The sequence below is a fragment of the Tursiops truncatus genome, chromosome 15 (assembly GCF_011762595.2).
Source record: "Tursiops truncatus isolate mTurTru1 chromosome 15, mTurTru1.mat.Y, whole genome shotgun sequence".
Lineage (NCBI taxonomy): Eukaryota > Metazoa > Chordata > Mammalia > Artiodactyla > Delphinidae > Tursiops > Tursiops truncatus.
In genome coordinates, this window is record NC_047048.1 from 30,638,178 (window position 1) to 30,654,559 (window position 16,382).

Below are 16,382 nucleotides of genomic sequence, written 5' to 3' on the forward strand. Positions count from 1 at the left end.
TCCAATGGGCTCTCCTCTTGGGCTTCACCAGGCCAAAGCCAAGGGGTGGGCTCTCTGACAGCTCCAGGGAAGGGCTACCTCATTCAGACTGGCAGAATTTAGTTTCGAGGCCCCCGTTTTCAGGCTGGTGGCTGGGAATGCCCCCTTAGCCTGTAGGGGTTACTCTCAGATCCTTCCACGTGGCTCCCTACATCCCAATACCAGAGAACCTCCTCTCATCTGTCACATCTCTGCCTTCCTCTTCTGCCACCAGAGAAAACTCTGCTATAAAAGACCAATATGATTAGGTTGGGCCAAACCAGATGGTCTCTCTACTTAAACTCGACTGATTACCAACCTTAATTTCATCAGCGTAAGAGAATGCAATCGTAGGAGTAGGATCTAGGTTGAAAGTCCCTTGTAGAACTCTGCATACTATGCTTTGTAAACAGTTATTCAAAATGTGGTCCAGTGGTTAGGACCGGGGACTTTCACTGCCGAGGGCCGAGGTTTGATCCCTAGTCCGGGAACTGAGATCCCACAAGCTGCACTGAGAGAGAGAAAGAAAGAAAGAGAGAGAGGGAGAAAGAGAAAGAAAGAAAAAGAAAAGAAACTAAATGAAAGAGAAAGAAAATGCTGGTAAGTACTATGAAAAAGTAAACCAGGTCCCAGGATGGAGTGACTGGGTGGATGGGTGAGGGGCCTATACTTGAGACAGTCTGCTTTGCTGGTCCCTCTTTGTATCAGCCTCTGACTATGGCCCAAATCTGCTCTATCCCCACCTCCCTAGGTGGCCTCCAGGCTCTCATACCATCTCCACACATCTTTACCTCTAGCCCAGACTCCTGTTGAACTAACTCCTTACCACCTCTGTATGGATAATGTCTAACAGGCATCTCAAATGTAATACAGTCCAAAAAAAGCAAAAATACAAATAAAAACAACAAACTCCCCAAAATGAAGCCAAAAGAAACTTACTCTTAATTTTACTTCCAAACCTGTGCCGCCCCCAGACTTCTCCCCCATGTTAGTAACTGGCACCATCATTCACCCAGTTGCTCAATCCAGAAATCTGAGAGCGATGCTTGATTCTTCTCTCTTCCCTCCCACTCAGTTCCAGGCTCTCAGCAATTTGACCTGCCTACATACTAACCCGTTTGCTCCATCTCCACCCCCAACCCCACCCCCAGTCCATCTCCAACTCTCATCTAGAGTATGAACAGCTTCCACTCTGGTCTTCCTCACTCATTCTCATCTTTTAAAAAGAATTAGTTGGCGACTTCCCTGGTGGCGCAGTGGTTAAGAATCCGCCTGCCAATGCAGGGGACATGGGTTTGAGCCCTGGTCCGGGAAGATCCCATATGTCACAGAGCAACTAAGCCCGTGCACCACAACTACTGAACCTGAGCTCCAGGGCCTGCGCGCCACAACTGCTGAGCCCGCGTGCCACAAGTACTGAAGCCCGTGCGCCTACAGCCTGTGCTCCGCAACAAGAGAAGCCACCGCAATGAGAACCCTGCGCACCGCAATGAAGAGTAGCCCCCACTGGCCACAACTAGAGAAAGCCCGCGCACAACAATGAAGACCCAATGCAGCCAAAATTAAATAAATTATAATTTATAAAAAAGCAAAACAAAACAAATTAATTGTATTGAGATCTGACACATACCACGTAATTTACCCATTTAAAGTGCACAGTTCAATAGTTTTTAGTATATACGCCGAGTTGTGCAACCATCACCAGAATCAGATTTAGGATATTTTCATCACCCCCAAAAGAAATCCTGTACTTACTAGCAGTCACTCCCAAACCCTTAACCGTCCAGTCCTTAATCTATCTCACATCTCTATAGGTTGATTTTCCTGTTCTGGACATTTCATATAATTGGAATCATACACTATAAGATCTTTTCTGTCTGGCTTCTTTTACTCAGCACAGTGTTTTCAAGCCTCATCCATTCTTCATTGCCAAACAGTATTTTATTGTATTGGGTGTACAACATTTAATTTATCCATCGTGCGAGGTATTCTTTTTACTCTTATTCTTTTTAATTCCCTGGTTGGTTTTGAACCTAGTGATGAAGATAAGGTTGGCCAGTGTGGAACCCGATAGGCACCTTTATCACTCCCTGCCACCCCTTCCTTTGCCAGAGCAGTCCTTTCTGCCCTCCCCCAAGTCTCTAGAGAGCTGGAGAGAAGGATTCCTTTGCATCTGAGAACTGTTCATTAGCATTTGTGAGAATCTGTGTGAATAACAACACCTCTTCAGAATCTGGGGGTGACCCAGGGGCTGGGATTGATTCCTGGTGAAGTAGCTCCTTCCCTCTTGTCTGCTCACTGCTTTGGTCCAGCAAGAAATTCACTGGGGGGAAACATTTAAGTGTATGAAATGCTGGGGGGGGGGGGGTGGAAGGGAGCGGAATCATAGTCACACTTGAATCATACATTCATTCAACAAATACGTATTGAGTACTTGCTATGTCCCAGGCATCTGGGATACCACAGTGCACAAAACATTCTTTTCTGGACGGGGAGACGGACAGTGAATAAAGTGGAGAAAACTGGAGAAAAATGCAGGGACAGGAGATAGGGAGATAGAAAGTGGGATACGAATCACAATTTCTTGGTCATTTGGGGGCAAAATTATATTCTCCCTTGAGACGGTCACTTAGAGGTGCACCTATGTAGAGATGTGTATTCTTTTCTTCCATTCTCTTCTTTATCCACATTGCCTTGGTTGTCATCAAAAAGTTGAGACCCCAATCACCGGTCTCTCAAGGATCGGGAATGAGGGAGGCCCTGGGTGAAGGAGCTTAGCCAGACTGGGCTGATATGAAGGGGATAAATTAATGCCAAAGGAAGAGCTATTTGGGTTGGTTTTGAGGGACCAAAACCTGTTTTCTGGTTTGGGCTATAGTGAGAAAAGAAGTTCTCGTACGCGAGGTACTGGGTGAATAAATTACAGATCTATTAAAGGGGGTAAATAACAGTGCCAGCAAGTGCTGATCCGCGCTGGCCGCTCGCTCCGATCCGGGCCTTCTTCTCCGGAGTCCACGGGCGATATCAGCTACCGGCCCGAGGTCACCCGTCTGCGGGCAGGGTTTCTGCCCCTACCACTGGCGGCCGCAGGGGCTTTCTGGGTGACCAAATGCCCGGGATGGGGCATTTGCCGGGCCACTCGCCCCCTAGGGCTGGGGCACCCAGTCGCCCACATCGGAGCGCCCCCGGGCCCGGACGCGAGGCTCCGGGCGGGCACCGAGGACGGGCACCCGGCGAGAGGCCGAGGCGGGCTGGGCGAGGGGCACGGGGGGCGCGGCGCTGCGGGCCGCGGGCGGGCAGGCGGGCGGACCCAGGAGGCGGTGGCGGCGGCGGCGGCGGTGGGCGGGGCGCTCCCTGCTCCGCCTCCCCGCACCGCCTTCCCGCTCCCGCTCCGCCCTCCGGCTCGGCGCCTGCCCGCCTGCTCCCTGCGCCGCCCGCCCGCTCTCCTCGCTTGCTCGCTCGCTCTCGGGCCCCCCATGCGGATGTGACACTTCACGCCGCCGCCATTTTGAGAGCGAGCCGAGTCGAGCCGGCGGGCGCCGTGTCCGCTGCCGGAGCCCCAACGACGACGCCGAGGAGGCGGAGGCCGCAGCGCCTGGAGCGCGGCCGGCCCGTCGCCCGCCCGCGCCGCCGCCGCTCCCGTCGGCCCCAGGCCTCGCAGGCCCTCCGCGGCCGGCCAGGCCTCCAGCCCGCCGCGCCCGGCCCGAGGCGGGGCTGACTCCGCGGCCCCCGCCCGGCCGCCCTCCGCCCCCGGCCGGCCCGCGGCCCCGCAGCCCCGGCCCCGGCGGCGGGAGGCGGGCCCCGCGGCGGCGGCGGCGGCGGCGGCGGCCGCAGCGAGCGACGAGGCCGCCCGGCCCGGCCCGCCGGCCGCCCGCCCGCCTCGGCGCCGAGATTGGGCGAATCGCGAGCAAGTACGTGCGCGTCTCCCTGCCGCCGCCGCCCGCCGCGGGCCGCCCCGGGGCCGCCGCCGCCGACGACGCGCGGGAGGAGGAGGAGGCCGCCCCGCCGCCGCCGCCGCCGCCGCCGCCCCGGCTCGCCGCCGCCGCCCGCCCGCCGGGCCCGCAGCCCCGGCCCCCGGCCGCAGGCGAGGCCCAGGCCGCGGCCGACATGAACCACCAGCAGCAGCAGCAGCAGCAGAAAGCGGGCGAGCAGCAGCTGAGCGAGCCCGAGGACATGGAGATGGAAGGTGAGGCCCGGGGGCCGGCCGCGGCGGGGCCGGGGGGCGCCTTCCATTGTGGCCGGGGGGAGCCGCGGGAGCCACGCGAGGGGCTCGCCATCTTTAACCAGGCCCCGGGCGGCCGCGGGCCTCGGCCTGGCCGGCCCGACTCGGCCGGCCCGGGCCGGGCGAGGCTGCACAGTCATGCCGGGCCCGCGGGCTGGGGGCGGCCGGTGGTCCCCCGCCCGGCGCATTGTCCGGCCCGCGGGACCCGGGCGGCCTCGTCGGCACAAAGCGCCCGGAGCCCGGAGTTGTAAATTAGAGCGCTCCGGCGGGAGGGATGCGGGCGTTTGCGGACTGCTGGCGGCCGCTGCGCGCCCGGGTTGGGGAGCCGGGCTCCGGGGACCGTCTCCCCGTTCGGACGTCGCGGGGTCCTGGCTCTGGCCGGTAAAGTCGGGGAACCGGAGACCTCCTTGGGCTCGGGGCTCGCCCGCACCTGCTCCCGCGCGCTCCCCGGCAGAGCCCACCGGGGCTTCGAAGCGGACCCCGAGATCGTTCCATAACAGCACTTGCTGGCGTCGGGCTTCATTTGGAAACACCTGCAAGGGGCGCAGATGTTCTCAGCCTTTGGACGGGCCCAGAGTCCGGAGTCAGGCGCTCTTCGTTTCTGAGTTAGCTGTATTTCGGGGAGTTTGGCTGTGTGCGGTGCAGTCAGCCTCCGGCCAGGTGTGTCTTTGAAACTACGTGAAAGCCGCCGCCCTCCCCCCCGCCCCACGACTACCTATCTCTAAATCCACCCTGACTCCAGAGGTAACTTAATTTTCTGCCCATGTGCCAGCAGTTTTCCAGGGTATCCTGCTTTGAGATACAAGGCCATGGTAATAGAGGTTTGATGCAGAGGCACTGAGCGCGGAAGGGTCTCGGGCTTACCTACCTCAAGAGGACTTGGTAGTTGGAAGGCATCTTTTGTTTCTCGTGGCCCCAAGTACTTAAAAGGGCAAAGTCTAAGGAGTCTTAAAAGAGTCCTTACCTATTTCGAGGGGGACGGACAGGCAGGAGTCAAAAGAGTGCCCCTGAATGAACGGGACATTGAATGTTCTGTTCTTGTTTTGCTTTTAGCCAGAGATCTTGGGGTGTGGAAATGAATGGGGGTGCTAAGGAAGCTCAGGTGAAGCAGCATTTGTCCTGTGGGGTGGCTGCACGTGTGGGGTGCTACATCCTGGTTGGTGGGAACTCTTACCATGACTGGTACTCCCCTGTGAGTAACGTACTGCCAACAGTTGGATGTGCTCTGAAAAAAATGGCCTGCAAGGTGGCAAAAGGCGAAGTGGTGGAGATGCCTGTGGAAGGCACTTCCCGCTGGTACTTCAGTGGCCAGTAATGGGGTCAGGAGAACCCAGTCCATGCCAAGGACCAGGCTGTCCGTCTCACTTGGCCCCAGAAAGGCAATAACTTCGTAGAGTTTTTGTCACGTGTCATTAAACAATTAGCTGAAGGAATACATTGCTGAGAGAATTATGTATATTCCTTTTAATGCCTCGTAAAAAGGGATTGCTTTTCAATTTCCTTTTCAAGTTATCCCCCAGTCGAGACAAAAATCCACTAGTGTTAGCATATCCGTGTCCCACTTATGTTGTCTTAGCACTTTTTAAGCGTTTTGAACACAGGTGAGAGCTGATCAGCATGGGCCCCAGTGCATAGTGTATTTCTGGTACAGAACTGGGTGTCAAGGGAAATAGTCGTGTCCACAAGTTTCAAGGGCTTTTCTATAAGACTAGAGAGTGTTGAGTGGAGGAAGAGTTTTCAGAAGTCATGCGTGCTTTCAAGACTACTTTTTTTTTCCTCAAGGAGTTTTGTTCTCATATCCAAGTTTTCGTTGGAAAAGTCGCCCGTAAAATCAGTAATCTGCAAATTTACTGGCGTCTCAAACTGAATGGTAAAGGTTGTAGTTTATTATTGCTGATTCCGTAAACTTCAGTCTTCTTCTGAGTGGGCCTCAGGTTCATTATCCAGAGGGTACCTTGTCTTTGTAGGGCTTACGGTCGTCAGCACCCTGTGAGCAGCCGCAGGTGTGCAGTTTAAAGAGCTGCCCATGTCTTAGGCAGTCTCTTTCAGCCTTTCTTAGCCTTCCCACTCCGAAAATGTGGCGTTAGGTTTATACATTGTAGTTTAGGACCAACAAGTGTGAAAATCCTTCCTATTAAAAAGCGAGAAGGGTGGGATTTAGTGACCATCAGCTCTGCGTGGCCTCGTCTGCCAGGCTCTGTGAGTGACTCTCGCCTGCTTGGTGTTCGCCTTGGTTCCTGTGGACTCAGCAGCTGGAAGCTGTCAGGGCTCCCTCTGATCAGCTTGAGGAAGGGAAGCTTTGTGGATGTGGAGCATTTGCCCGCCCCTCCTGGGCAGGGCAGTTTCGAAGGAGCCGGGGAGACTGGTTTGGTTGGCCGTTTTTTCCTACCGACGGGTCCGGTGTTAGTTTGCTCTCCTGCTCTGCTTTATAGGGGTCACATTTGCTTTTGACTGATCCCTGCACAGCCCTTGCACATCTGCTGGAGAATAACAGTGCTCAGGATCAGTTATATTAAAAATGTCTTGTTTTGAGCCGTTAGGAAAGTTATGAAGGGTGAAGGGCAGAGAGGGAAAAGATGGGGGGGGGGCGTGGGGTATGGTGGCAGTTCTGTGGGGTTGAGACCACATGCTTCCTTCCTGTGAGGCCCGTGCAGGTTTTCAGGTTGGGAGGCAAAAAGCACCATGGAGGTGGTGGCCTTTGTCGGCCTGGCCAGGAATGAATGTGCTCCACAGTTTATTCATTCTCTAACTCAGAGGCAGCGCAGGCCGAGGGGCTGCAGGAGGGACCTGCAGTGGCCTCTGCCCTCTCGGGTACTTGAGAGGTGATAATCTGGTTTGTTACGCCCCCCTCCAAATCAACAGGAAGTTTTCCCAAGGCCTGGCTTCTGCATAGGCGGGCTGGCACAAACGTCAATACCTTGATGTTTGTTCCTTGGTGTGGTTCTGCCGCCCGTGTGAGCAGTCTCTGTTTCAGAGTGTAATCTTTGAGACTAATGGGCACAGACAGTTTTGGTTGACTTTTGTACAACACTCAGACCACTGCTATCAGGACACCAAGCTGGGAGCAAATCAATGAGTTGTCTGCAGTTTCTGAAAAGAATTGATCACTGACTTCTGTGGTTTTTGTTTGGGGGGAAGCAGTGGTGGATTTCTTTTTCTTTCCAACTTGTGTGGGTAGATGGAGTTTCAAGTTACTTTTCTGCTAAAGCAGGTTTGGGAGTGGAAAGTGAGTTCTCTTGTACACGTGTGCCCAAATAAACTACACTTGGGCATTTTATTATATCTAAAACATGTTTGTTTTTCAAATAGCGCTGTAACAAGACAAAAATCAAATAATATGAGAATATTGATTTTCCTCTCACATTAGCTTTGGTTGGTAAAAGAACTCTACAAAGTGAGCATCAACTTGGAGAACCCAGAAAAGATAGAGACACATAGAAGAAATTAGGCCAAACTTAGAAACATCTGACTGATGTGAGCCTGTCAGGTTTTGATGGGACTGGACGTTACTTTCCAGAAGGCATCCGCCCTCCTGATTCTTCCAGGCTGCTGATTTTGATTATCTGTAAACAAAAAATTGTTAACAGCACATATTGGAAAAAAGTGTATACCTTCATCTTGTTTTTTGGGGGGTGGGGTGGGGGGGATCAGTTTTGTGGAAAGGAGGAAAGAAGCCACTGAGTTAACTCACGGTGGGGCAGTGTGGTCAGAGAATACAGGCTTAGCGCCAGGCCTGAGTCTGAACGTGGACTTCACCGTTTAATTGTTGTGTGACCTCATGCACATTGCTTAAGCTCTCAGTGCCTCAGTTTCTGCATCCTTGAAAAGGAGGTCTGTCGTATCCTGCAAGGATGTTGTGAGGGTGGAAACACAAAGCATGTGTGACGTGCTGGGCACAGAGATAGGGGCATCAGTGTTCACTCATGGTGTTGTGATGGTAAAAGGGTTACACCTGAGGCAGGGATGGGCACAGGTTAATCAAGCATGGCGCACACAGGTGGGGCAAGTTGACTTTCCTGGTTCTACGGTAATTATATCCTGACTTGGATTGGGAAGAAAACTGACCAGCCTCAATCTAAGCAGCATTGTTTATGAAATCCTAGGCTTGATGTGCCTAAATAGCTATATAAGGTTAATGCTATAATATTTTAAGAAAAATGTAGTGGATGATAGAGGTGTGGATAGTGGATTTGGTGCGTTGTTACACTGCTGCCGAAGCCTGGTTAGCTCAGTGGCCTTCGTGATGAGAGTATTCTTGCTCTTGCACTAGTGTTAGAGCATCTACTAATGAATTTGATGAGGTTGCCAATCAGGTTGAAGCAGGGAAGCCAGGTTACACGAACCTCCAGACTTTGGGAGTCGGCCCTGAATTCTTGTCTCTAAATCCCACATCCTGTTACCAAAAGCCCTTTCGGTTTTCCATCCACCACCCTAAACCAGGCGGCCCCTGTTGCCTCATGCTGGAACTTTGCAGTAGCCTTCTTACTGGTCTCTGCTTCCACTCTTCCTGGACCGCACACAGCTGTCTTTTCACTGCCCTGCTTATTAGAAGGACTCAGGTGTGCTGCCTTCCTCATGCAGGTAGATGGGTAGTCGCACAGCCCGGCCTCTGCTATCAGGATCCTCGGTCAGCCTGCTTTGTGCTTCAGGCTCTGAGTGCACACACACTTGCACTGCATGACGTGCAACTCTGGCTTTTGGGCCCTGTACTTGCACAGGTAGTGTCTCCTTCTCCTTGAATGCAGACAGGACAAGAGACCCCAGGAAAGTGATTCAGATGCCACCTTTTCCCTAAACTTTTCTGGTGGTCTCAGCCACTTGCCTTGCATAAGAGCCATGTCTTGCCCCATGAGCTACTTGTGGGGTTGCTCTTCTGTACTCATCTTCCTCACCGCTGGACTGTTTGTCCATCTGAAGATACCCATCTTATGTTCCTTTTTTGTTAAATGTGTTTGTGGGAGACACTCATTCAGGAAACAGCAATTTTAAGGCAAAACAGTAGTACAGGAGATGGCTGGCTGGCAGGGTGGTGTGTGAAAGAGAATGCCAAAGCCATAAACCAATATTGCTTTGATAGCTGCTAATTCAGTTTTATTGCCTTTAACGTAAGTTGCTTGAAGTGGCATTTTTGATCCTTTTGCAAGGAAAAGCTCCTTTTCCAGACAAGGGTATTGATGGACCTTATTGAAGTTTTCTATTGAGTATTTTAAAATTTGTTACTGTTTCTGGTTTTTTGCATGGGTAGTATGTAGCCTGGGTACTTCTGCTTGATTTCCAAGGCAAAGGAATTTTACTCTGGGGACCAAGTTGTAACAAGGTATTTCTTGACATGTACTGTGACGGTTAAATGTTCAAATGTCACCTGCTTCAGAAACTTCTTGTTCTGAACTAATTTGGACTTAGGCAAGTTGGAGGAAGCAGGATTTTTAAGTGTCTTGCGTAGGCAAGAAAGTCAAGTTATGCCATTTTGGTAGTAACTTAACACATGGCTCGGCCAATGAGAAGTCAGATGTGTTGAAATTCTCTTGAAGAGAAGCAGGCCTACTTCTGAGCATTGGTGATTTAAACTTGGAAGTTGGACATGGAGGTAGTTAGAAAGTTGGTTGTGTAGGGAAATACACTGACCCGGACTAGAGTGAATGCTTCCAGAACTTAATGATGACACTAGTGTGAGCTAGCAAGAACCAGGGAGTAGGGAGGCGGAGGGGCCTCGGTGGGGCACGCCTTAGGGAGTAGTGTCACTGTCTTTGCTGTTGGGCAGAGCAGAGCGCTCCAGGGGGTGACGAGACTGGAGGGCTCATTGACTGTGCGGCTGGGCCCTCGCTGGGCTGCGCACGTGCTGTGTTGTCACCAGCTCGGCTGGGACCACTGTTGTGTGGGCACAGCTGTTAATATTCTCAGAGATGCCCAGGTGTCCTTCCAAGGAGCCCAAGTCATCTGCTCGACCTGGGGTTTATCTTAACAAATGTGAGTTCTGTATCAGAGTCTCAAGGTGGTGGTCCTCCCTTCTTTTTAGGTCATTTGAGAATCTGCAGGATAAAGAGCAGGAGGTTCCCTTCTGTGACCACAACAGTTCCACGTGATTTTCCTGCCTGGCATAGAATATTCGAAACCCAGGCCCTCCCTCGGTTCTGATTCCATGCTAGTGACTAATTGGTTTCCCTGACATCCTGATACTGGGAGGGCACTGTCCTGTATGAGGTACCAGCCCCCAGAATATTGACCAGAGGAAGGTCTAGCTTTTGCAATAAGTTGTTGAGCTGGCCTCTGCTTTGGAAAGGGGCTGTATGAGATTGTTGGGGTGACCTGTAATGCAGAGTGTGATCACACCCAGGGTGTGGCCACCAGTGTCTGGGTAGTGATCTGACTTCTTGGCTCCCTCCTGCCCCCCCCCCCCCCATGGTACTTTCAGAAAGAGTTGAGGGGGCTTTTCTCTAGGGTATAGGCTGAGAAAACTAACCTTACTCACCTGGAGTTGCAAGTGCATTTTGTCAATATGACTTTGGGGAATAAATTACATTTCAAGGCCCTTAATTGACCCTGTGCAATTGCTGTTTTCAAGTAAGGACATGTAATGCTCCTTAGCCTGTTTGCATGGTTAGAGAGTCCAGCTCCTCCTTGTAAATAATGTGGGGCAGGTAATTTTTTTTTAATTGAAGTGTAGTTGATGGGTAGGTAATCTTGAAGTGCTTGATTCTTAGAGTCGGTAGTTTATGTCAGCTAGGAGGAGAAATTATTCAGTCAAACAAAGTGTGTGTGAATTGGTTAAAAACATTCCTCAATCCCTATTGCTGTTTTATAACCATCATAGATGGGCACGGAAGAATACTCCCCCAAGAGTCTCAGCCTTTTCCTCTTCTGTCTTTAGCTTGTTAAGGACAAGAGGGAGAACAGATAGGGGCTGGAATGCCTGACCTGCAGAAAGTCCAAAGAAGTAGCTGGTGGAGTGAGGTTGCTGAGCTCGAACCCTAACCCAGCTCCCAGTGGTGGCCAAGCGGCGGCTTCTGATCTGTGTGATATCCTGCCTGTGCTAGCCAGAGGACTCCTTCATTCTCTAAAGCACTCCAGGTCTCCTGCTGCTACCCATGAGGACAAACTGAGTCTCTTTTCCTACTGAGACCTGGATTGCTTGAGAATGCCAGCTCGTATTCTTATGGGGGCAGAGGAGAAGACATGTGGGGTAGGAGGATGCTTAAGGGTTTACCCTGCAGTGTGCAGTAAGGTAGCCACCAGCCACATGGTGGCAATCACATTCCTTAACTGACTAGCCACGTTTCAAGTATTCAGTTGCCACCCGTGGCCAGTGGCCACCACATTGGACAAGCAGGTACAGCACATGTCCGACAGGGCAGACAGTGTTAGTGGCCAGAGTTCACCGAAACAGTCTGGTTGGATCCTTAGCTAGAGGGTGTTTCTGGTAGCATTAGTGTCACATTGGATGTTGGAAAGATACAGTGTGTCCTGGAAAAGCTAAATTAAAATGAGTGAATAAATAGTTCCTGGGCAAACGCTACAGAGCAGGCTTTCTTCGGTTATTTGTGGTGAAGAACCAGTTTTGTTTTGTTTTTTTTAATTTCCAGTCTGTTGTGGACAATTTCTTTCTGTATTTTGTAGACATGCAGTGTAAACAAATTGTTTAAGAAATGAAATAAAATACACATACACAATGCAAGCCCCAGGTTGTTATTAAAGTCACATTTCAACAGTTATTGCTTAGAACAAACACGCAGGGAGGATTTGCAGAAACTGTACGTGTTCATTGCAAGCGTGTATAGGCCATTAATACAAGGGAACGTGCTATTGCACTTGTAACTTTGTCATTCCACCATGGTAACTGAACAGTTTTGTGTGAAATATCAATTCCCCGTATTAAACCTTATTTGCACACTACTTTTTAAAGAAACAAATAATCTTGCTTCCTGCTTGGATGGATGGCATCCCTGCTCCTCATAGAGAATGTTGATCCAAGTCATTTCGATGTTCGTTTTACTAATATGCAAGTGAGTCCAGTGCTGCGGAGGTATACCCCTGAGATTGGGAGCCATCTTCCAGCAGTTTTCCAAAATGTATCCATAAACAGCTCCAACTCTATCCTATAAACTAACATCTAAATTATGTTTCGTTGAAAGAAATGGGTTCTGGGTCCTATTGACTTGGGTTGCAGTTAACCAGCTAACCCTAAACTCTTACAAACTGTAATGGGGTCCCGAGACACGTGACACCACACTCCAGTTTGACAGCGCACCCACTGGCCCAGGCTAGGGTGTTGCAGGAAGTCAGGTTGCTGCAAAGTCTCCCCGCTTGCTCTGTTTCGGTCAGGTCCGAAGAGGGCACCTGCTTGCAGGCTGTGTGCAGGCACCTTGGGCTTTGCCACCCCCGCCCCCTGCTTTCTCATCTGGATGTTCCCGAGCACCAGGCCTCATGGCTTGCTTCTGACTCCACTGTACCCTTGTGGCAGCAGAGCTGTACTTGCTGTGCACTCGCAGAGCCTGGTGCAGGGCTTCTGCCCACGAGATAGACATTTATGCAAACCCTCCCAACAGGCAGGTACAGGGCTGGCTGCCCCCAGCACGTGAGTGAAGGCTCTTGGTAAACATGTGCCAGGGAGGGCTGTGATGGGGGGGGTGGGTACTGACCTACGGTGGGGAAGCGAGTGGGTCATCGGAGGCTTCACAGAGGAGGGGACACAGCTAAGTTTGAAAAGAGGGAGGGGTGGTGTGCTCAGAGGCAGGAGGTGTAGAACAGCATCATGGGCTTGGGATCTAGAGGGAGAGGATCTGTGGTCACCAGAGCAATGGTCCACAGAGATGTCTGTCCTAATCCCTTGGAAGCCGTGACTGTGTTACTTACCTGGCAGGGAACTTGGCAGGTGCGATTAAGTTCAGGATCCCTAGATGGGGAGATTATGCAGTGTTACTCAGGTGGACCCAGTGTAATCACAGGGTCCTTAACCCGTGAAAGAGGGAGGTTGGAGTGGCGTGATGTGAGAAGGCCATTGCTGGCATTGAAGATGAAGCTGGAAAAGGCCAGGAAGCAGATTCTCCCCTCAAACCTCCAGAAGGAGCCAGCCCTGCTGACACACTGATTTTCGCCCAGTGAGGCCCATTTTGGACTTATGACCTCCAAAACTATAAAAGAATAAGTGTGTGGTGTTTAAGCCAGTAAGTTTGTGGTGATTTGTTCAGCAGCCAACAAAACTAATAATGATCCAAGAAGGTGGGTAAGAAGCAGTAGGTGGGTGTCCAGTAAACTGGGCTTGAACCTTAGAGAGCTACATAGAGGCTGGGAGAGCTTGGCAGCTACCCCTCCCTGGGCCAGGCCCCTGGACGTGAGGGCTGTGTCTGTATCAACTCATTGGCTCCTTACCACAACTCTGAAGTAGATGCATCATCATCCCCATTTTATAGCTGAGTGAAACAAGGCGCTGAGCAAGTTAAATAACCTACCCAGGGTTGGTGGCAGTGGTGGGATTTGAACCCAAGCCATGTGGCTTCACAGAAATTTGCGTCTCATCATAGTCAGTGGACGCTATTTGTCATGAAGACGTTGTTACTGCTTTTTTTTTTTTTTTTCCGGTACGCGGGCCTCACTGCTGTGGCCTCTCCCGTTGCGGAGCACACGCTCCGGACGTGCAGGCTCAGCGGCCATGGCTCATGGGCCCAGCCGCTCCGCGGCATGTGGGATCCTCCCGGACCGGGGCACGAACCCGTGTCCCCTGCATCGGCAGGCGGACTCTCAACCACTGCGCCACCAGGGAAGCCCTGTTACTGCTTTTTAATTTAAACTGCTGCCTTCTCCCGCGTTTCTTATCTCACCACCCCAAGTGGCAAAGCTGCAGTTGGGCTCCTCAGTCTGAAGATTTTTGTGTGGCTCACCACATGCTTTGAATATAGAAAGTAGCTCACTGCCGAAATCAGCCGGGGCCACCTTATACTTCAGCAAGTGGAATATGGTGGCAGAAGCAAAATAGATGTGTTTTTAAAGGTAGATGCCTCCCTTCTTTGAGAATCAGGTATTCAGTAATGTGATCCTAAGCTGAAATGAATCATCCCTAAAGCAAACCATTCAGGGCTCTGGGCATATGGAGAGATTTAAACTTGAGAAGGCTTGAGCCTTGTCTGCCAGGGCTCAGGGCGAAAGCATACTGCATTTCAGAGGGCCAAGTTCTGTGGAGCTACAGGGTCAGACCTCAAGGCACCTTGTCCACTCAGGTCCTCCTGTCACCTCACCCTCATGACCCTGCATCTGCACATGAGCAAACTGAGGCTCCTCCAAGCCACACAGATGGCACCAACCTGACTGTACCCCTGCTGTGTCTTGAAGTCCTGACCAGCTGCATTCCTCTCCTCCCTGTCGCCTGAATCATCTGTTTCTTTCTTAAGACAGCAGCTTCCACAAGGTGGAAGGAAAACAGGGTCGGAGGTGCCAGAGCCCGGGATTGCTCAGCTGAGCAGGGGTTGAAAGAAATGAGGTCCTAAGAGGCCAGCCAGTCTCCTCGCTTGACGGACTTCCAGCTAGTTGCGTGGTGGTGTTTCTGTGGCACACACAGAATATCTTCCTTCTGGGCCTCTTTCCCTGACAGTGAGTTTTAAAACATGAGATAGATTCATACATACAACTTTAACAAACTGCTAATGCATTCATCGCTGGGTTGGCGAAATTGAGACCTTCAAGCCAGTGCATTTGGGGAGTCTAGAGAAGATGCAAATAAATGAGGTAACTCTTGGGCATCCTAGTAGGGGGGACGACCCAGAATGCAAATGATCCGTAGAGGTGACTAGTTCAGCTTCAAGATGTGCGGCGGCCAGCCACACAGATTCGCACACGGTAAGGACAGGCGGTCCTGGTGGTGGCTGTGATGGTTGTGGGCTCCTGCAGGATGCCCAGGTCGTGGGGATTGTGATGTTACAGGCATGGTCCCTGGGAGCTGTCAAAAGTCTTCAGAATTATTCTCAAGTTAGTCATTAATTACCTTGAGGGCTACGGGGAAGAGGGAAAATTAGTACTACAAATCTGCAGGTTTTCTGTTATAGCCAGTATTTCCTTGGGAATCAGAGGCTATTATTTGGATTTCTATTTTGATGAAGTTAAAAATCCTATACTTTTTAAGGCCTTTTGTTCTTAAAATACTGGTTTCATTTTGGGTATGTTATCAGAGAGCTCTTGGTCACATAATTTTGTTTTAGAGCAGAAAGCGACTATTCTACCCCCTACTCCACGGGCCAAGAAACCATGTCTCTGGGGGCTTGAAGTGATTTAAGTAAAATTAAGTAAACCCTCAGGTCCTACGTCTCACTAGCGCTATTTCAGGGGCTCCATAGCCACCTGTGGCTCGTGGCTTCCGTATTGGGCAGCGCAGCTGTAGACCACCTCCATCATCACAGAAAGTTCTAGCGGCCAGTTGCTGCTCCAGACCCAGCCTGTGGACTGGGTTTAGCTTTGCCTTTCTAGAAGACTGCCTTGGAGAGGATTGTTCAGAATAACAGAAAACCGGGCATTTTCTTCTGTAAAAACCTGGGAAGACGGTTCCCCAAACTGGCTCAGCACAGCGCATACTTGGCCCTTCGCCTCAGATCGCTGCTTCAGGCCCTGGGCTGGGGGGTGGTTTACAGAGATGAAGAGGTGATAGGTGTCTTTGCAGAGGGAGAGTCAGCAGGATATAGATGGGTCACGTGAACATGTAATTAATGCAGGATAGAAAGCGATGAATGCTGCGAGAGGTGCAGAGAGAGGGCTCTGGAAGTGGGGGAGAGCAATTATGTCTGGGGGCAGGGGAGCAGGAAGGCTCCTGAGTAGTACTGGCAGTGGCCGGAGCGGGTGGTTAGGATTTGAGTTCTGGGGGATTTGAGGTGAAAATGGCAGAGGTAAGGCCTTTGGGTAGATGAAAATAGAGGCCCCTCTCTGATTCCTGCCCAAGTGCATGGATTGTAATGAACTGTGTTTCTTTGCTCTTCTCCCCTTTAGACTTTGAGGCCAGGGAGCATTCTATTCTCTACACCTTGAACAGCAGTTTCTACCAGATAATTGAACGCATTGCATTTTTATATTTTAGTTTCAGTAGGACTGGAACATGCCACCATGTTCAATGCCAAATAACCTTAATTTTACCTACTTTGGTAACCATTATAAAGGGTTAGATTTG

The 16,382-nt window shown here is 51.3% G+C and overlaps 1 protein-coding gene across 1 annotated transcript in view; it reads left to right on the forward strand.

Annotated features, from left to right (window-relative positions):
* The first annotated feature begins 3,865 nt into the window (after positions 1–3,865).
* The window catches only part of USP7 (ubiquitin specific peptidase 7), a 56,496-nt gene continuing 43,979 nt past the window's right edge, over positions 3,866–16,382 (forward strand). The window contains exon 1 of the mRNA XM_019928730.3: positions 3,866–4,204. Coding sequence (XP_019784289.1) covers positions 4,126–4,204 — 79 coding nt within the window. The 5' untranslated portion in view covers positions 3,866–4,125. The remainder of the gene's footprint in view (positions 4,205–16,382) is intronic.